Source organism: Carassius carassius, chromosome 18 (genome assembly GCF_963082965.1).
Source record: "Carassius carassius chromosome 18, fCarCar2.1, whole genome shotgun sequence".
Lineage (NCBI taxonomy): Eukaryota > Metazoa > Chordata > Actinopteri > Cypriniformes > Cyprinidae > Carassius > Carassius carassius.
In genome coordinates, this window is record NC_081772.1 from 33,558,200 (window position 1) to 33,580,669 (window position 22,470).

The 22,470-nt window shown below is 41.5% G+C and overlaps 2 protein-coding genes across 2 annotated transcripts in view; both read right to left on the bottom strand.

Annotated features, from left to right (window-relative positions):
- Positions 1–22,470, bottom strand: part of LOC132092823 (leucine-rich repeat and fibronectin type-III domain-containing protein 2-like) — a 117,446-nt gene that overhangs the window by 45,658 nt on the left and 49,318 nt on the right. The gene's annotated exons all lie outside the window — the stretch shown is intronic.
- Positions 13,234–20,801, bottom strand: LOC132092014 (uncharacterized). Its single transcript, XM_059498058.1, has 5 exons — positions 20,679–20,801; positions 18,822–19,370; positions 17,806–18,564; positions 16,989–17,724; positions 13,234–13,355 (listed from the first exon to the last, which is right to left on the bottom strand). The coding sequence occupies exons 1-5, from the start codon at positions 20,799–20,801 to the stop codon at positions 13,234–13,236; spliced, it is 2,289 nt and encodes a 762-aa protein (XP_059354041.1).

Below are 22,470 nucleotides of genomic sequence, written 5' to 3' on the forward strand. Positions count from 1 at the left end.
AAATGTCTTGACTCCACAGCAGAGAAAGCAATTTTGTATATATATATATATATATGTATGTATACACACACACACACACACACACACACACACACACATATATATATATTAGTGGTGGGCTGTTATCGGCGTTAACGTGAGACTCCTATCGGGCGATAAAAAAAAAAAAATATCGCCGTTAATCTATTCTCAAAGTTGGGTTGAGAGCTGGGTCTATACTACTATTTCAACTTGATATTTTAGCGCGGATGTATACCAAGCCGAATCTGTAGGGGGCGAGAACGAGACTTTAAACCTGTGTGTATGCCTATTGTGAAATTACCACATCAAACATGACGTGCTAACATGGATGCAGCTGAAGCCGCCGGGTTTGCTTCAGGGATTTTTTTTTTAAAGAAGCTTCCCAATGGAAACCTCGACAAGACTCACGCCTGCTTCACACATACTCCGTCTGCAGTGCGTATGCAGTGCGTATGCAGTCCGTGTGCGTTACGTGTGTGGTGCAGCACGGACTCGATGTGCTTTCACACAGGACATGTTTGCAGTTTGCTACTCGGTACGTGAACGATCGCTGCACTGCTGCAGACGCAACGCTCCTGGAACGCACTGACGGACCACAATCGTGTGAACGCTGGAATCAGTTAACATGCGTGCGTAAAAAAAAAAACCGAAACGCATACGCACTGCAGACGGAGTAAGGGTGTTTGCACCTTGTGCAAAGTGGAATTAGTTTACAGCTTTCTCAAGCAGTAAGTTTCTGTGATGCATTTTGGAAACAGGAGATGAGCCCCTGGTCTAATGCACCACCTGTCTTGAGAAACCCGTTCTAAAAGACTTACTTTTAGTCATTATTTTATTTGGGGAGCACACATATTCTGAATGCCTTCGGCAGAATTCAAATGAGCCATTTTAATCTAGATTAATCTAGAATAATTCCAAGATTATAGTGAGATTAATCTAGATTAAAAAAAAATTAATCTATGCCCACCACTAATATATATATATATATATATATATATATATATATATATATATATATATATATATATATATATATATATATATATATATATATATATTATACAACACACCGAACCCTGAAACCACACCGGGTGTTACTCCTGTCAGCTAAGAACAGGAAACAGAGGCTACAATTCACACAGTCTCACCAAAATTGGACAGTTGAAGATTGGAAAAACTAAGCTTGATCTGATGAGTCTCGATTTCTGCTGTGACATTCAGATGTTAGGGTCAGAATTTGGTGTAAAGAAAGCATGGATCCATCCTGCCTTGTCTCAAAGGTTCAGGCTGGTGGTAGTGTAATGGTGTGGGGGATATTTTCTCTGCACACTTTGGACTACTTAGTACCAATTGAGCTTCGTTTAAACACCACAGCCTACCTGAGTATTGTTACTGACCATGTCCATCCCTTTATGTGAATTGTATATATATATATATATATATATATATATATATATATATGTATATATATATGTATGTATATGTATATGTATATATACAGTACAGACCAAAAGTTTGGACACACCTTCTCATTCAAAGAGTTTTCTTTATTTTCATGACTATGAAAATTGTAGAGTCACACTGAAGGCATCAAGGGCTATTTGACCAAGAAGGAGAGTGATGGGGTGCTGCGCCAGATGACCTGGCCTCCACAGTCACCGGACCTGAACCCAATCGAGATGGTTTAGGGGTGAGCTGGACCGCAGACAGAAGGCAAAAGGGCCAACAAGTGCTAAGCATCTCTCGGGGAACTCCTTCAAGACTGTTGGAAGACCATTTCAGGTGACTACCTCTTGAAGCTCATCAAGAGAATGCCAAGAGTGTGCAAAGCAGTAATCAAAGCAAAAGGTGGCTACTTTGAAGAACCTACAATATGACATATTTTCAGTTGTTTCACACTTTTTTGTTATGTATATATCTCCATATATAATTCCACATGGGTTAATTCATAGTTTTGATGCCTTCAGTGTGAATCTACAATTTTCATAGTCATGAAAATAAAGAAAACTCTTTGAATGAGAACGTGTGTCCAAACTTTTGTTCTGTACTGTATATATATATATATATATATATATATATATATATATATATATATATACAACCCGAATTCTGGAAAAATTGGGACGTTTTTTACATTTTAATAAAATGAAAACTAAAAGACTTTCAAATCACATGAGCCAATATTTTATTCACAATAGAACATAGATAACGTAGCAAATGTTTAAACTGAGAAAGTTTACAATTTTATGCACAAAATGAGCTCATTTCAATTTTGATTTCTGCTACAGGTCTCAAAATAGTTGGGACGGGGCATGTTTACCATGGTGTAGCATCTCCTTTTCTTTTCAAAACAGTTTGAAGACGTCTGGGCATTGAGGCTATGAGTTGCTGGAGTTTTGCTGTTGGAATTTGGTCCCATTCTTGCCTTATATAGATTTCCAGCTGCTGAAGAGTTCGTGGTCGTCTTTGACGTATTTTTCGTTTAATGATGCGCCAAATGTTCTCTATAGGTGAAAGATCTGGACTGCAGGCAGGCCAGGTTAGCACCCGGACTCTTCTACGACGAAGCCATGCTGTTGTTATAGCTGCAGTATGTGGTTTTGCATTGTCCTTCTGAAATAAACAAGGCCTTCCCTGAAATAGACGTTGTTTGGAGGGAAGCATATGTTGCTCTAAAACCTTTATATACCTTTCAGCATTCACAGAGCCTTCCAAAACATGCAAGCTGCCCATACCGTATGCACTTATGCACCCCCATACCATCAGAGATGCTGGCTTTTGAACTGAACGCTGATAACATGCTGGAAGGTCTCCCTCCTCTTTAGCCCGGAGGACACGGCGTCCGTGATTTCCAACAAGAATGTCAAATTTGGACTCGTCTGACCATAAAACACTATTCCACTTTGAAATAGTCCATTTTAAATGAGCCTTGGCCCACAGGACACGACGGCGCTTCTGGACCATGTTCACATATGGCTTCCTTTTTGCATGATAGAGCTTTAGTTGGCATCTGCTGATGGCACGGTGGATTGTGTTTACCGACAGTGGTTTCTGAAAGTATTCCTGGGCCCATTTAGTAATGTCATTGACACAATCATGCCGATGAGTGATGTAGTGTCGTCTGAGAGCCCGAAGACCACGGGCATCCAATAAAGGTCTCCGGCCTTGTCCCTTACGCACAGAGATTTCTCCAGTTTCTCTGAATCTTTTGATGATGTTATGCACTGTAGATGATGAGATTTGCAAAGCCATTGCAATTCGACGTTGAGGAACATTGTTTTTAAAGTTTTCCACAATTTTTTTACACAGTCTTTCACAGATTGGGAGCCTCTGCCCATCTTTACTTCTGAGAGACTCTGCTTCTCTAAGACAAAGCTTTTATAGCTAATCATGTTACAGACCTGATATCAATTAACTTAATTAATCACTAGATGTTCTCCCAGCTGAATCTTTTCAAAACTGCTTGCTTTTTTAGCCATTTGTTGCCCCCGTGCCAACTTTTTTGAGACCTGTAGCAGGCATTAAATTTTAAATGAGCTAATTAAGTGGATAAAAGTGTAAAAATTCTCAGTTTAAACATTTGCTACGTTATCTATGTTCTATTGTGAATAAAATATTGGCTCATGTGATTTGAAATTCCTTTAGTTTTCATTTTATTAAAATTTAAAAAACGTCCCAACTTTTCCGGAATTCGGGTTGTATATATATATAGATTTATATTAGGGATGGGCGTTTTCCGCAAATATCACTTTCGAATATTTGAGCTCACAAAAAACGAACGTTTATTTAAATTAAGTTTAATGAGACAGACGTTATTTTTCAGCAACATTTATTGTTTCCGTCATTTTGAACAAGCTTACACACAATAAGCTTGAACAACACACATCGTGTTTTGTAGCTGAAAACCTTTAACAATGCGTGCAAACCAACAAAAGTAGATTAAAAGCAACAAAAAAAGTGAACAAAGAAAAAAAAAGTGAACAAAGAAAAAACGTAAAGCAGCCTGCAGCAATTATGCTATTGTAGAACGTAGCCTACACTTAACTTTGAAACTTTTAAACTGTCAGCAAATCTTTTTTGCTTTTTTTTCTATTGTTTTACATGTTCTTGTTAAGAAATATGGGCATGAAAACATGATCGGGGGAAAGTCGGCTCCTTAGTCTGTTAACAATAAGGCCGGACACGGAGAAAACGTGCTCTGACGGCACAGACGTAGGTGGGACTCACAAATAACGGTGTGCTAAGCGAATACGTTTTGTGAAGCGCTTCGTGTTTTGGTTTCACCACTGAATGGGATCCTCATCTGGTGGAATACATGGCTCCAGCAAGAACTGTTCCCACTCGTCTCGGCTGGACTCTCTGTAATCATCGCTGAAGAACTGGCTCAGCCTTTTCAGACGAGTGGGCATTGCATCTTCTTCATCGTTGGTGACGGCGGATGCTTCCGCACCACTCGCATTAAGGAAAATGTTCTGATAATGTTCAAAAAGTTTTTTTTCTTACTTCTTCTCTCATGTTTTCATCGAGAAACCTGAGATGTTTGTGCCGAGGGTCTAGGGCAGACGCGAGAAGAGGACTTTTCACTGCATTCTCCAAGTTAGCGGTGTTTATTCGTTGCTTGAGAGATGCCTCAACAATGTTCTTGAATTTTGTCACTTTCTGTGATTCTCCACGGCATATTTGAAGTACTGTAGAAGACCGCAGTTCTTAAAACATGAGTTAAAAACATCTCAACTTTCAGAATGCGGCAAGCGCACCGCGGGTCATGTGACAAGAACTAAACATTCAGCTTCATCCTTTCCCGTAACAACGTTGAAAGCCCAGCCAAGATGAAGGAACAGCTGATCATAGCTGTATATGGATTGCCATTTTGAAATAAATTTAGTAGCAGAGCTACTAAAAGCGATTTTTTTGTGCTGCAAATCCATTTATCCTTTGCTGAAATTTCTGCGTCTTCATGGAGAGAGCGCGTCATTGTTGCTTAGCTTCAGGAGCGCTTCTGCCCGAGCGCTTTGGAAAGAAGGAGAAAGCGGCGCGCCAAACGTTTTCCATGCGTTTTTAGGCGCGATATGTGAACAGCCCCTTATTCATTAATTATTTTTAGCTTGCAGACATCTTCAAATATGCCGTGGAGAATCACAGAAAGTGACCAAATTAGGTTTTATTGTGAACTTTTTTTTTTTTTTTGTGAAATTCAAATATCATTTTTATTTATCAAATAATTAGAGCAGAACGAATATTCGAATGTTCGACTATCCGTGCACTCCCCTAATATATATATATATATATATATATATATATATATATATGATTTTCATTCATATATATACGTGTATATAAATGATTTTCAACAGTCACTTTGTCACGTCCAGTGTACTAGACAGACTTTAGCTGTTGCAGCACAGACATGGTGTTACTCACCTATTGAGAAGAAACTGTAGCGTATCTGACTCGAACCAGACAAATTAAAGAGTCGATCAGGACTGTGGTTGAAACACGAGCCAAATTCCTCAGAAAGGCAACAGGAGGTTGTAAATCATTCTGTGTCACAAGTCCGAAGCAAGATAACCAACCAACCAACTCTTTCACAGAACAGCTTTCAACATTAACACCACTAGAACCAATCATTGACAATTTCAATTCGGAGAAGAGATTGTCAAATTTGGGGCAAGTAATCAAGATGCAACGCCGGCCAGTACATGTAAACCCATGAGAGTAATAAACAAGATCCTTGGAGTGACTTCCCCCCCACCTAGCAGAACCAGACTGAAATTCCTAAGGGGACCTTTTAACCCCTGGTCTCCACAGAACATCTTTATATCAGAGAATGGCACAAGAAATGTCTCTTAATGAACTCAAAAGGACTTATAAATGAATATCAGTCCATTGCTTCACTCCATATTCATTCATATTTAACCCACACATTTGACTATCATGTTATAATCACTTATTGTTTCTTTTAGTTATTTCTTTTAATAACTATTGGATAGATTAAGGATTCATATTCATGTTTAGTGTGTACGTGTTTGAAACAGTCATGACCATCAGTTATTTGTCAAATATATCATATTCTTGTTATAGGAATCATGTTCAAAATTATACCCTGCAAGAGTGGGAAAATTCGGACCACGTGCTTGATAAGATAACATATGATTTATGATGCCCCGAGCAAAGACAATATCTGATTGGTCAAGACAACATTTGAGGTGTGGCCAACAGGCCAGTTTAAATACTCAGGACACCAAAAAATTTGGCTTTTAGTTTTTAGCTTTGCTTCTGCACAGCAAAATCTCCAGTGTTAATTTAACACTCTGAGTGTGGACTCATATAAACACTGAAGCAGTGTTAAAAGTAACACTGAAGCAGAGTTGAAGTTAATGAGATAATTAAGAAGTTAATGGAGTTATGATTGACCATTATTGAAGACACCTGATGTTAACAAGCAGAATCCCCAAACGAGAAAATCACAATTTGTGTGTCACCATTATAGTGGTCAGTGTTTGCTTTAGTTGGGATTTTGACCCTTCAGTTATTTAGCTTTGACTTTGTGGGCTGTGGTAACTGAATTATAACATACAGACCAGAGCAAAGGCAACCATGTGTGCTATTGATTGTGGTTTGAGCTAATCGTCATGGAGTGACCTGAACGCCCGAGTGCAGGTTTCTTTACTGTATACACAAAATAAGAGAAAAAAAGATAGCAATCCAGCGTTTTTGACATATTATGACATGTTTTTTAAAAGTTAGTTCTAGATAAAAAAAAAAATCATTAGTTTAGACACATAGACATCAAAAATCAGCGTGAGCATCACAACAATGGTGACCATCAAAAAAGCATGTTGTAGCCAATAAAAACTCATCCATGGCTCCCATCATGCATTGCGGCATGAATAAATTATGATCTGAACTGTCTTTTTAACTTTTTATTCTAACTATATTTCATTTTTGCTGTTTTTATGTGAATTTTTAGTATCTAGTTTTGTGATGTCCAGAGTAGATCGGTTTATCTGAAAATGCTGTTTGTCACCGTTGTTGAGATTCATACGCTGATTCTTGTTATCTTTGTGTGCCTAAAATCAAAAATTTTAATAAAAAAAAAAAATAAGTATCACTTGTATAGAAAAATGTATGTACAAAATGTATAGAGAATACAGACTCTTTTATTATGGAATCAAAGCTGTTACAATCAATAATGGAAGTTTTACTTAGAGAAAAGAGTTTAAATGAGTTCAGTAATTCAGGTCAAACAACGATTACATTAAAACATAATCATCACCATCCGATCACTTTTGCTCTTGGCTTGCCAAACACATTTTAAAAGTAAAAAGCAACAAGCCAAGATCCAAACTAAAGCAAACACTGACCAATATAATGGTGACACACAAATTGTGATTTTCTCGTTTGGTGATTCTGCTTGTTAACATCAGGCAGGGCTCCAAACAAAAAAATCGAGTAAGGAGCCATTGGCTCCTATAAGAAAAAAACTTAGGTGCCAAATGATTTTTTTAGGTGCCACAGAATAAACATGTTTTATGCGTTTTATTTAAATTATTTATTTTACATTTTAACTTTTTAATCATACTGACATGTTTATGTCTCATCTTTTCTTGATTTTATCAGCATTTTAATCCATCTTGTAGATGACCTGGGAATAAGCTAAATGTCTTTTCCAACTTGAAACATAGTCATGCGTTGTTTATTGCACAAAATCTGTACCAATATCATGGACCATAAGCATCACTTGGCCCTGAGTATAGTTTGGGGTCCTCCTCAATGCATCCTGTAAATGTTCTCATACTCTCTTAAAAATAAAGGTGCTTCATGATACCATAGAAGAACCTTTTTTCCCTGTCTAAATAGTTTCATAAAGAAACTTTAACATTTGAAGACAATAACAGATTATGAAAAGATCAGAAAGAGATTGTTCTTCAAAGAGCCTTTGACTGAATGGTTCTTTGTGGAACCAAAATTGTTCTGTGAAGAACCTTTTAAGCTCCTTTATTTTTAAGAGTGCATGTCTTTCACACTTTCAGTCTGTTTTTCTTAATTAGTAAAATTAAATTTTATAGGAGGAGTTGAATCATGTAGACAACAGGTTAAGTAAAATATTAAAATTCAATAGCTCATAAATATAGCAAAATGCTCCTCTTTATAGTTATTTTTCTAGCTGACTGATGATCTTATGGACACCGAAAGGTTACTGAGGTTAATATTACGTTGCAATGTTTACTAGCTTAAACACGTTTTCCGCAGTTTGAAAGTGTTGTACCGTAGAATCTCTTATGAAATAGCCTACCTTTAGATGTTAATTCATGTTCATTATGTACTCTAGTAGCCTAGTAAAGAGCAAGGTATGATAGGTTCACGTGCTGCTTGAACTGAGGCACTACTCGCGATCGCACCTGCCGCATTAGGGGCCGTTCACATGTCGCGTCTTTTGCGCGCTCAAGTTCGTTATTTCAAATGTAGGCGCGCGGTATGCGTGCGTGCTCATAATGGAAGCGACGCGCTCGTTTTTTCCAGGCGCGTCCGCAACACATCGAGTTAAAAACATCTCAACTTTTCAGAATTCCACAAGCGCACCGCAGGTCATGTGACAAGAACCAACCAATCAGCTTCATCCTTTCCAGTACCAATGTTGAAAGCTCAGCCAAGATGAAGGAACAGCTGATCATAGCTGTATATGGATAGCCTTTTTAAATAAATTTAGTAACAGAGCTACTGCAAGCGATTTTTAGTGCTGCAAATCCATTTATCCTTTGCTGAAATTTACGCGTCTTCATGGAGAGAGCAGGTCATGGTTGCTTAGCAACGGCAGACGGAGCGCAAGAGCCCGAAGGCTTTTGGAAAAAAATCAGAAAGCGGCGCGCCTAGCGTTTTCCACGCGTTTTCAGCCATGATATGTGAACGGCCCCTTAAACAGCAACAAAACTGTATTTATTGTTTGAATTTTTTTATGAATTTGGAATAATTTTAAAGCTGATACTTTGAAAATTAAAAAGTAACAAAGCACAAAGCTTTTTGCGATTAATGGATGGCAAGTGCACTTCAAATAATGAAGTTCATGCATTAACAGAACACAGCATGGACTAAGATCTTGTTAAGAAGAAGCCTTATGATTATAAACGAGAACTGTTAACAATATTGCCAATATCCACACATATGACAGCTTTACCTGTTGTAGTTTGTTCAAGTTATGAACTAAACAGACGCTGTTTTTCTGCACTTTCTCTTCAAGTCTCCATCATTTCTCTCTCGCGCGCGTTTATCAGGTGTGTGTCAGCGCAGCTGCGCGGCAGATGAGGACTGTTTAAAACGCTTTTTCCCACTTGATGCACATTCTCTCAATGTGCGAACATAACAAAAGATGTGAATGCAAAACAATCAGGAAAAAAGGCATTACATGCAATTTTTTAAGAGATAGCATGTAAATACACAGGCCTAGTCGCCAGTGGCGACCTCAGCAAAAACTTCACTCGCATTTAAATATTTATGGTCGCAAATGCGACCGTTTTAGTCGCAGTTTGGAGCCCTGTCAGGTGTCTTCAATAATGGTCAATCATAACTCAATTAACTTCTTAATTATCTCATTAACTTCAACTCTGCTTCAGTGTTACTTTTAACACTGCTTCAGTGTTTATATGAGTCCACACTCAGAGTGTTAAATTAACACTGGAGATTTTGCTGTGTGCTATTAGTCATGCCTGCTTTTAACTTTTGCTTTTAGCCATGCTTTTAGTCATCACTTTAAGCGTTCTTTGAGCGCGGTCCCAGCGTGCTTCGGCCTGCACGCGTGCTTCTACTTAGCCACGATGAGAAGAAACACCACCTAATCTCATCAAACTTTACTTCTGTCCTTTCTTTACTTTATTTTATTTTCTTTTCCGTTTGAGAGTTTTGTGTTCTGAGTTAAGTTGTGTAACGCCGTGTCTCCGAGTCTGACCTCAAATTTAACTTCAACCAGCCACACAACTCCGCATCGTCAGCCAACGCCCAGCCAACGCCCAGCCACGGGCTTCCCAAGACATCATTCCAGCGACTACAGATCTTCCGCGGGAAACCCCCTTTCAATGACAACAAAGGGAACCCCGTTACACAGGAGACGCAAGTAGTACTTCCAGACTCTGATCTATACTGGTGTATCTAATATAATTTTAACCTCATTGAAGAACTCAATGCGAGGGCTAATTAAGTGATTGATAGTTGTTCATGTCTATGCAATTTCACGTATTGCTGTAAACTTGGGATTCCACATTTCCATTCCTGCAACTTGTGTGAATGTGTGAGTGCGTGCGTTTATGTGTTAGATTAGTTTCTATGTCTTAGATTTATCTAATAAAGCCCTATTCATATTGAAAAGAGAAGTATCTTGTGTTTTGTGCTTACAAGTTAATGTCTTAAACTGCCGATCTTGTTACTGTGCTAATTGATAGTGTTTTCACTATACTTTGGATATTAATATCCAGCGCAGATTTGATGTTAAACGGCTCGTTCAGTGAATCGCAGGGCGTCTCAGTGATCAGCCGTGAAACAGTGATTCTGTTCAAATTCCCTTTAAAATCTTAAATGATTCCCTTTGAGCTAAATTGACCTGTTTCCCTTACAAAACAAAACACCCTCAGCGTCCGATCACAGGCCTTCCGCTCCTTGAGTTCTCTCCAGCACTGGAAAGCTGATCCGATATTTACACGGGTCCTACTTCTTGCCTTATTTCTTTAAGCCTTCTTTTGTTCTGCAGATGTTTTCCTCTTTTGTTTTTTTATCCGCCATCTCTATCTTTCTCTGCCCAGCTCAGCTAATGTCCGTCCTTTACACTGAATGCTCTCTCCTCCACATCACGAGTAGACACGCCCCTTACTGCTGATTGGCTACAAGCTTGTTTTGCTAGTCGGCTGAATCAGTTTTCTAAGGCATTTTTGAAAAATGGCTGACCCCACCTTTACAATGCCCATGATGATAATATTGTGTTCATTGTCGTGATATATCATTTTACTGAATACCAGCACGTCTAATCTCATCCAGTTTCTGAAGGTCAGTTCTAAATAAACTATAAAATAAGATCTTTAGAGAAAATAGAGTAGGAGCAATTTACCCTGACCATCCTTTTCACCTTTTGTTCTCAATGCATTGTTTTTCCTTCTTGAGCGTCAGTGAATGTTTGCAGTTTTGTAATAGTTATATGAGTCCCTCAATCATCCTCAAAGTTAAAACCATACAGCGACTGCTGGAAATTGTTCATATATGCAGAAGATGTTTGAAAAGCAAAGCAATCATACCGCAAGGTCAGTTCACCCAGAAATTTAAATTCTATCTAGGGATGTCCAGATCCGATCACGTGATCGGAAATCGGGCCCGATCGCGTGGTTTCAGACTCGATCGGAATCGGACGTTACCTCGCGATCAGGACTCGGATATATATATATTCTCATTAATTTTTAACACATCTTTTGTTATGCGGTGGCATAGAGTTAGACCCTTTTGACTCCACACAGAAACAGCGACGCGTGCGGCATGACATCACTTTGTTTTCAAGAGCTGGTGTGAATAAATATAGATTCAAACTCAAAGAGACATGATAGTTTGCGCATGACCTGATATTTCATTCGGACCCAGGATACAGCGAGATGAACATCACAGAGCGCTAAACTCTCATGCAGTGTGTGTTTCATTCATACTCGAAGCCGGAGCGCGCTCTCGCGCTGATATCAGGAAACTCCTAATATGGACAAAAGCGTCCAGCTATGCTGTGGTGCGCACAGGAAAACAGAAACTTATGCAAACACGAAGACATTAATATACGATCACGACAATAAATTGTTCTTCAAGTCATCTCCAGCAGGTGATAAATAAAGTATGAACAATGCAGTGCTGATTGACATAGTATTTATTACAGTATAGAAACTATTCTGCATTATTATGTGATAAACAGTATTTGTAGTATATAAACAAATCATTATTATTTGTTATTGTCCAGCATTTATAGATTTCTAAGCCAATTAAAAGCTAGAAATTAGAGAAAAAATAAAGTTGCCTATACTACCAGTCAGAAGTTTTTGAACAATAAGCTTGTTAAGGTTTTTTTTTTTAAGAAGTCCCTTCTATTCACCAAGCCTGCATTTATTTGATCCAAAGTACAGCAAAACAGTAAGATTTTGAAATATTTTTACTAGCCTATTTAAAATAGCTGTTTTATATTTGAATATATTTCAAAATGTAATTTATTGAAGATCCTGGATCTGTTTTTTCGCTCTTCTTTATTCTTTTTTATGTATTATAGAAGTATCGGATCGGGACTCTGTATCGGCAGATACTCAAAATCAAATGACTCGGACTCGAGGACAAAAAAACCTGATCGGGACATCCCTAATTCTATCATCATTTACTCACTCTCACATCATTTTAAACCCAAGATTTTGCTTAACCTTCAAAACAAAAAAAATCATATTGTTTAAAATAAAACATGAGAGGTTTCTGTCCCTCCATCGAAAATCCAGTTAAAAGTTCAAAAAAGGTCACACATTACACTATATCCACATATCACATGCATGCCATATTCCTATAGAGGAGGATAAGATTTTGAGTGAATACAATTTAACTCATGGTCTTTTTTTCACATAGCATTGAATTCCACATATTCCAAGTCTCTGGGTTAACACACATAAATATGGACTTGGATATTTGGAGTTTGACATCTTCTCATCTGTGATTCACAGGTCTAGAGAGACATGAAAGGTTTATTTTGGTTTCTTATTATTCATTAATTCACTTTGAAATAAAAAAAGACTAATTTCTATACTTAAAATGTTGTGTTCTGTATGTTTTATACAGTTTTAATGCAGATATTATTTTTTTACCTACAGTAGGCATACTTACTAGGAGTTATTTTTTTATCAATCAGAAGGAGGCTGAAAGAAAGTGCCTGAAACTTTTGATGTAAAAACGGTAATATTTTACTGGTTCCTGTTTTTGTTTCATTTGTAAGTATCAGTAAAATGATCATATTTATAACACTGGAGAACCAGTGCATTCATGACTGAAGGGTGTTGTTTGCACTCAAGCTGTCAGCTATCATCATCAGCTGCTCTGTGGTCCTGCTTATGAACGTGTTTGCTGTGCGTCGTCTGTATGAGTTATCTCCAGACTGACAGCGACAGCACAGCTAATGCTCCACATCTGCTGCAGAACATCACACGATCTCAGGACATCCGTTCATCATTCACCACGATCTACACGTCCTCCATAACGTGTGCTCTCCTTCATCACGTATCGGCCCCCTGGACGCTTCTCTTTGTTACGAGCCATTTCCTGAAGTGCTGGTACACGGACAGACATGGCTAAAAGTGTCAGGGACATGTGCCACCTGTAATAACACGTATGATCAGCAAACTAACTTGACCGAGCACAGCTCAACACCACATCCTCTTCTGAGGTCACCTGTATTAACCTTCTTACAGGGAAAGTATCGAATTATAATCAGCTTACTTCTGTCGAGCAATATCATTGTACAGGACGGCACATGGAAGTCTCTGGGGTCAGTCTAGTCTTCATATGGGCTGTTAGAAAGCGCTCTAAACTAGCTGTGCTGTGTTCAGCTCCACAGAGAGCCTGCAGAAACACCAGCTGCTCAAAATAGACTGGACAAAATGGCTTTAGAAGAACCATTTATGGTTTCCCAAGGAACCTTTCAGCGATCCGTTCTTAAAAGAACCATTGTTTTTCTTAGTGGGAGCCAAATTTCAATAATATGAATAATAAAGAGCATTTTGTCCACTGGAAAGGTTTCATCACAGATGTTAAAGCTCCTGGCATCACTGATTCAAATAAAGAACCTTTATTTTTGAGAGTGCCAGCTACATTGGATGCCTGGATACAAGACCAGGATTAGGGTCACAGTCCACTTTACAATAAAGGAGACTTTCCATGAGCTGAGATTTCGCTGAAGAATCAGGATGACCTTACACACCTTCTGATGAGATCCAGTGTGTTTGAAAGCACAGATCACAATCGCTGGACACTAGCCTGATGGTCCCTGAGCCGATCAATCACTGTCCTGACCGTTGTCACATGCTGAATGTTATACATGGTACATTTAAATGACCAATAAAATGAGGCAGAAGAGTCAGTATGTTGAATGTGACCCTCAATCTTCAATGAAGCTTTAGAGGAACACACAACAGCCAAAAGACACACCACACACATCCATAGCATAATGTTACTCCATAAATCACACCCTGATTCTGTCCATTTCAACAGTTTATGTTTGTGCGCCGCTCCTGTCCTGATTTCACGGCCATGAATCCAAGAAAAAAGCCCATTGCTACCTCTGTCACAACTGTTTAGTGAATTAGCCCAAAATGACAGTTGTGAAGATCATCAGAGATCTTCAGAGAAGACGTCACTGTCTAGACTAGGGGTTGAAGAACTTCAGATTTCGACAGAAGTCGACATTTACAAATCGAGCAGTTGTGTGAGTGAATGAATTCTTCCTGGAAGTGTCTCATGCTAATAGTGAAATCACAGAACAGTGTTGTGCTCCTGAAAGATGCTGTGTACGAGCTGCTGTCTGTAGCTTAGGTTTGTGTCTGTTACAGTGCAGCAGTGCATTAGATTAGAACAGCGATTAACTTGTTCAATAAGCGGTTTAACACATGCATTCTCCCGTTCCGTTGTGAGCATCACGGTGGTAGAACCACACATCTTGTGGAGCACTTTTGGAGGAGGCATTTATTTGTCATTTTAACTGCTTGGAAACAGAGCGTAAATGTGGACTACAAAGGTTTCTTATCCTGTTGTATGCTCTATAGGACCAGCGATGTCACTGAAAAGCCGGTCGTCTAGTTCTGGCTAAACAGCAGCTCTGCTTTCATGTTTTCCTACCAGCTAAACAAGAGTAAAATGCTTCTTTTCCTACCTAATATCACACCACGTTCATTTGAAATTGATGTGAGACTTCCGATTGTTTCTGAACTGAACTGAGCTGAATAATGACTATTGCCTCTGCGGCACAATCTGAACTGTCTCCACAGCTGAGCTGCCATAAATGAAGCTGCTTCATTTCATAACTTCTCTATGAAGCTGCTTTGACACAGTCTGTATTGTGTAAAGCGCTGTGAAAAAAGAAAAGAAAAGGTGACTTGACAAATGAAGACATCAACCAACAGGTTGATTTTGAACGAACTCCACACATGTGAAGCACACCTCTTCATGCTAATGGAGAAAGACCCATCGAGCTCCGTCTGTCAGCCAGGAGGAAAGAGATGTGGAATATAATGTATGCAGTCTGTGATGTGAAGTTCAATCTGCGAGTAAACGCAGCCTGTATGCAGATGAAACGCTACGGGTCAAAGCCGAGGAGCGCAGCAGAGATTAAGGACAGCATTCAGAGAGGAAACAAGGCCCTCGCATAAACTGCTGCTTTATGTGATTTCCAGGAATGAAATCCACAAATCTTCCTCATCCTGATCTCTCTGTTATCACAGACTGGGAAATGATGCAGAGTATAATATGATATTTACTGATGCTCGATGTTTCTTTGTGGTTTCATATTTATTTCGGATCAGGGAGCAATAATAGTATCTCTTCTGAGCTTGCGATCCAATTGCTGTTATCTTGAGGAGCAGTGGCCGAGCTTAGATCTTCCTCTTTGCTCGCTGTGTGTGTGTGTGTGTGTGTGTGTGCAGCAAGAAACAGAGTGGAAAACACATCTTACAGTCTTTGAAGACTATAAATTGCAGCTCTCCATGCAGTGTGGAGCAGCTCATGTTGACCAATAAGAAGAACTGAGCGCAGTCCATTACTATCAGCATAAGGCTGAGAAACCGGCCAGACAGCTGTGGACCTGTGTCTGTGACCCAGAGGAGAGGTACTCAGACACAGACTCTGATGACACTCGGCCTTCGGAGAGGCTCGCAGCTGCATCTGAAATGCATGTACACAACTTCAAAATACCATAAATATGCACCTTCTGCACACTCTTGATCAGACATACACATGCATTTGGTAATGATATAAACAGAATGACTTTTAACTCCATTTTCCATTTCACATATACTGTACATTTAGATTAAATATGCCCTTCTCATTAAGGACTAAATCATTATCCAGAAGTAAAACTATATATAGATCCAGTGGCCATAGTAGAAGCAACAAATAATTGATGACAATGCTGTTGAATAATTGAAAATAATATTTGGTGGAGGATGTGCTGCTTTTTCCTGCAGCGTGCTACATTTGAATGTTTTAACAAGAACAACGATTCCTGGGTACATGATATTCCGGCTCTAAATTGTGTTATAAACAGCAGAATTTTTTTGCAGAAGTAATGATCCCACTTTACTCTGAATAAGTGCTTCTCTGTTCTGCTCTGCACATTTTGAATGTCTCTCTTATTTAACGCACCTGATTCAAGTGGTCATATCATTAGGAGAGAGCTCTGTCAGAAATGTGATCGCATATCTGCTGCCACTGCCAGACAAACATATAATTGACAGCTATTAGGACTTTGCAATTAATGGCATAAGATTGTCATGCGCATCTCGTCAATAAAGCCCGTCCTTTAGTAGTAAATCATCACCTGCTTTCAGATTGAGCGACTTTCACTGCACAGAGCCGTAGTTCACTGACAAGATAGGCTATATCATGTTCGAATGTCTGTTTGTGGATGTGTGTAAAACAACAAACTGACTATTTATATATAATCATTTGTAATTGTATATACATTGTTAAAATTTATTGTGGCTGGAACAATAATGTAGATGTAAAAATAGTTGCCTGCTGAAATTGAAATATATATACACCCTTCAACATGACATGCTAGATGAGTTTGTCTTTACTAAACATGTTAGATGTGATCCAACTCATAGTAACAATCCTGTCAGATTGTCCATCTTTTGAGTGAGATTGTAACATTACAGGACGGCCAATCTGGTTTTGTGATTAAAGTTAATCTTTTCGGCATGTTTTAATACTCAGCAATGGTATGGACGTGATGTAGTCTGGAGACTGGAACGGTGGGCGGTGCTCGGGTGTTGACGGAAGGAGAGTGGGACGGTGGGCGGAGCTCGGGTGCTTGGGTGTTGACGGAAGGAGAGTGGGATGGTGGGCGGAGCTCGGGTGTTGACGGAAGGAGAGTGGGACGGTGGGCGGAGCTCGGGTGTTGACGGAAGGAGAGTGGGACGGTGGGCGGTGCTCGGGTGCTTGGGTGTTGATGGAAGGAGAGTGGGACGGTGGGCGGTGCTCGGGTGTTGACGGAAGGAGAGTGGGACGGTGGGCGGAGCTCGGGTGTTGATGGAAGGAGAGTGGGACGGTGGGCGGTGCTCGGGTGTTGACTGAAGGAGAGTGGGACGGTGGGCGGTGCTCGGGTGTTGACTGAAGGAGAGTGGGACGGTGGGCGGTGCTCGGGTGTTGACTGAAGTAGAGTGGGACGGTGGGCGGTGCTCGGGTGCTTGGGTGTTGACGGAAGGAGAGTGGGACGGTGGGCGGTGCTCGGGTGCTTGGGTGTTGACGGAAGGAGAGTGGGACGGTGGGCGGAGCTCGGGTGTTGATGGAAGGAGAGTGGGACGGTGGGCGGTGCTCGGGTGTTGACTGAAGGAGAGTGGGACGGTGGGCGGTGCTCGGGTGTTGACTGAAGGAGAGTGGGACGGTGGGCGGTGCTCGGGTGTTGACTGAAGGAGAGTGGGACGGTGGGCGGTGCTCGGGTGTTGACTGAAGGAGAGTGGGACGGTGGGCGGTGCTCGGGTGGTGACTGAAGGAGAGTGGGACGGTGGGCGGTGCTCGGGTGGTGACGGAAAGAGAGTGGGACGGTTGGCGGTGCTCGGGTGGTGACGGAAAGAGAGTGGGACGGTGGGCGGAGCTTGGGTGTTGACGGAAGGAGAGTGGGACGGTGGGCGGAGCTCGGGTGTTGACGGAAGAAGAGTGGGACGGTGGGCGGAGCTCGGGTGTTGACTGAAGGAGAGTGGGACGGTGGGCGGTGCTCGGGTGTTGACGGAAGGAGAGTGGGACGGTGGGCGGAGCTCGGGTGTTGACGGAAGGAGAGTGGGACGGTGGGCGGTGCTCGGGTGTTGACGGAAGGAGAGTGGGACGGTGGGCGGTGCTCGGGTGTTGACGGAAGGAGAGTGGGACGGTGGGCGGTGCTCGGGTGTTGACGGAAGGAGAGTGGGACGGTGGGCGGAGCTCGGGTGTTGATGGAAGGAGAGTGGGACGGTGGGCGGTGCTCGGGTGTTGACTGAAGGAGAGTGGGACGGTGGGCGGTGCTCGGGTGTTGACTGAAGGAGAGTGGGACGGTGGGCGGTGCTCGGGTGTTGACTGAAGGAGAGTGGGACGGTGGGCGGTGCTCGGGTGTTGACTGAAGGAGAGTGGGACGGTGGGCGGTGCTCGGGTGGTGACGGAAAGAGAGTGGGACGGTTGGCGGTGCTCGGGTGGTGACGGAAAGAGAGTGGGACGGTGGGCGGAGCTCGGGTGTTGACGGAAGGAGAGTGGGACGGTGGGCAGAGCTCGGGTGTTGACGGAAGGAGAGTGGGACGGTGGGCGGAGCTCGGGTGTTGACTGAAGGAGAGTGGGACGGTGGGCGCACCGGTGCTCGGGTGTTGACGGAAGGAGAGTGGGACGGTGGGCGGAGCTCGGGTGTTGACGGAAGAAGAGTGGGACGGTGGGCGGTGCTCGGGTGTTGACGGAAGGAGAGTGGGACGGTGGGCGGAGCTCAGGGTGGTGACTGAAGGAGAGTGGGACGGTGGGCGGAGCTCGGGTGTTGACGGAAGGAGAGTGGGACGGTGGGCGGTGCTCGGGTGTTGACGGAAGGAGACTGGGACGGTGGGCGGTGCTCGGGTGTTGACGGAAGGAGAGTGGGACGTTGGGCGGAGCTCGGGTGTTGACGGAAGGAGAGTGGGACGGTGGGCGGAGCTCGGGTGTTGACGGAAGGAGAGTGGGACGGTGGGCGGAGCTCGGGTGTTGACGGAAGGAGAGTGGGACGGTGGGCGGAGCTCGGGTGTTGACGGAAGGAGAGTGGGACGTTGGGCGGAGCTCGGGTGTTGACGGAAGGAGAGTGGGACGGTGGGCGGAGCTCGGGTGTTGACTGAAGGAGAGTGGGACGGTGGGCGGTGCTCGGGTGTTGACTGAAGGAGAGTGGGACGGTTGGCGGAGCTCGGGTGTTGACGGAAGGAGAGTGGGACGGTGGGCGGAGCTCGGGTGTTGACGGAAGGAGAGTGGGACGGTGGGCGGAGCTCGGGTGTTGACGGAAGGAGAGTGGGACGGTGGGCGGTGCTCGGGTGTTGACGGAAGGAGAGTGGGACGGTGGGCGGAGCTCGGGTGTTGACGGAAGGAGAGTGGGACGATGGGCGGAGCTCGGGTGGTGACTGAAGGAGAGTGGGACGGTGGGCGGAGCTTGGGTGGTGACTGAAGGAGAGTGGGACGGTGGGCGGAACCCGGGTGGTGATTGAAGGAGAGTGGGACGGTGGGCGGAGCTCGGGTGTTGACGGAAGGAGAGTGGGACGATGGGCCGAGCTCGGGTGGTGACTGAAGGAGAGTGGGACGGTGGGCGGAGCTCAGGGTGGTGACTGAAGGAGGTGACTGTATAGTTTTTACATCAACTTTTTACGGAAGTCACAATGGTTTGTGAAAAATCTCAGCTACTTTAAGCAGGCTGTGTGTATTTTACCGTGGACTGACTGTTTTGAAATTTATATGGTTGTTAAATAGCCCCCAAAAAGCCAGGAAATGTAAACTTTGACAATATGGGACCTTTAAAAAGGAAAACATTCTGTAATGATTACACATTATTTCAAAACACGCTTTAAATAAACAAAAGGCAGTTTAGTTGATAGATTTGAAAAGATCTATTACAAGTCAAGTCAATTGCATAAAAAATTATATCCATGTTCACAATCACATTCACAGTCTTCCACATTTTAGTTGTTTTACTAAGGCTTGCCTACTGTCATGAATTTGGGATGAGACACATGCTCTCAGGCTCTGTCTCCAGCTCTCTCACGCAGATATTCCTGACAGCGCTGGTTTAAGCAGAAAGACCAATCAAACCAGCTAGCTGTCCATCAGAAAACAAGCAGAAACATCAGCCGTATGAAGGATGCAGTTTGTGCTCCCAAACCAGGCTCCAAAATGAACATCAGTTTTACATAAACTGATTCAAAGAGGTTTGATACAGTAGTGTTTCATGTGGGTCAGCGCGCTTGTGCTATTTCATGCTCATGAGAGAAGCTTTTCTATTATATTTTCTATGTAATCTGCATAATTTACATCTCAATTATGTATTCTACACTCTGTAAATGTTATGTATTGAAGGTTTTGTGCATATTTCCATTTTGAAAAAAGTTATTTGGAAATACTGAATATCAAATTATTTTTTTTGTTTTGTTTTATAAATAAGAACAGTCACTAATAGGATCTTAATAAATAAATCATTACATTTAGAAGAAAAATAAATGACAAGTGACATATTACTAAGTTCCTGCAGAACATGCACCTTTGACCCGTTGAAACATGGATTGTTTATATTAAAAGATTATATATATAAATTGAGCAATTAAAGTGCAATACAACTGTGGACTAACATGCTGTATGTCTTGTAGCATTTCTGACTAACAATACAGATCACACAAAAAGGCATACTGTAACATGAATTATTACAGGGCTCTGTGAAATACTTGATTCTGATTGGTCAGTCGCAGCATTCCGAGGTCTGTTATCCCTGGATAACAACCTGTAAAAGCTGATAACACAGGCTCATCCGGGTAACAGCAGTCAGGGCTGTACTCTTGCTTGAACATTGTTTTTCTTGGTGGAAGCTTTTCATTTTTTAGCAAATAAAATATTAAACCTTGATTCAAAATGGTGTACAATTGTTTAATTATGTCATCCTGGTATCGCGGACTCGCTCTCGTTTCAAAATGCAGTTGCTGCCATTCTGCTATGATTGTTTTGTACGCTGTAATGGATTATAAGAGAACTAACAAATTGGTAAGATTTTAAAACATTTTCGTCTTAATTATTTTATTGCCTTAATTATTTTGTGGTGAAATGTTGTGTAATACTTGATTTGACTGCACCGTTTTCCTTAAATGTCAGTTTATTTTTTAATTTATTTAATTTGCCGCTTGCTCGCAACTCCTGTCTTGACGGTAGATTTGTATTCAAATATTTCAACTCAAATCAATATTTTGCGTCTAATTGTTTACTTATGTGGCAAGTAGCCGTGCAATAAGTGGGATAATGTGCATCGGGGTCCTGATCACCCTGACGGGGTTTATTCTGTGAGAACAACCGGCTGGATGTACATTATCTCTTACATATCACAGTGCCAATTGGATTTCATTTGATTGCCCCTGAATGAAACCTACGGATGGAAAAACTGTTCAGATTTCTGGTCGTTGATTCTGATGTGGGATGCTGGTGTCTCTCACACCTCACTCACAACACAATTCTGTTTCTCCCGGATCAATGTGTTCGTAAACTCAACCCAGATTTGCCTCCATTTCAGTATTCGACACTAGTTTTTCACAATCCACTAAACAACTGAAGGATAAAATCAAGTCTTCTGGATGAAGGATTTCATCCTCAGAGGCTATTAGTCCTCAGCGAGAAAGTGTAGCAAGAAACTTCAAGCTAAATCACCAGCTTCATATTACAGTAAGTTAATAATCAAAGCAAAGTCAATGCAAAAATGTTTCAAATTATATTAAGATACCAGTCTTTCTGCAGTACAAATTGTTACATGTGCAGCCTACTGTTTAAAAAATTAAAAATTGCCACCTTATCGTTGTTATTAACAAGTATTTCTGTTAACTGGCAAAAAAAAAAAGAAAAAGATTTTACATTTTGCTAAACGAATGAAATTAGATCTACCAATGCTTCTTGAGTTAAAGGACATAAGTAATATTAAGAGTCTTTATTTTATGCATTATCAGGTGCGTTGCAACCATTATAGTGATATAGAGTGTTTTAAAAGTATTTGGGTGAACGCAGACAGAATCATCATGAACGACTGTCAGACTCAGAACTCACAAAGAGCGCTCTCTTTTTGAGGTTTATCTTCTCTACAGTGATATTTGAGCAATTTCATATATGCAGAGTTGAAAAGATTATGGCACAATAAATGTGCCAATCACTACTGGCACAGGAAAAACTGCACTTTGCATCCAGTTTCAGAAACTGTTTGTTGTAACTTGATTCCAGAGGCCCCTCCCACTCCCATGGCAGTACTGCACCAGCTGAGCAACCACCATTGAGATAAAAGGGAATTCTAACAGATGGAGAACTCCAGGCATTATAGACATGTTTGATGTGAAGCATCCCATATATCTCTATAAAAGGCATCCATTGGCACAAACAAAAGAAAGTGCACACACTTGGTATTTCATATGCCAAGTTACCTAGGTAAGTAAACAGTACAAGCTTTGATTCATGACTCCTGTCAGAGCTTCAAAAGATTTCCATATG

Excerpts from the sequence above, each read along its gene's own strand:
- LOC132092014 (XM_059498058.1), bottom strand. The coding sequence starts at position 20,801 with ATGTTCAAGCAAGAGTACAGCCCTGACTGCTGTTACCCGGATGAGCCT. Across the intron at positions 18,565-18,821 it reads GAGCACCGCCCACCGTCCCA|TCAACACCCGAGCTCCGCCC; the intron begins GTCTCCTTCCGT and ends ACTCTCCTTCAG. Across the intron at positions 17,725-17,805 it reads AACCGTCCCACTCTCTTTCC|TCAACACCCGAGCACCGCCC; the intron begins GTCACCACCCGA and ends ACTCTCCTTCAG.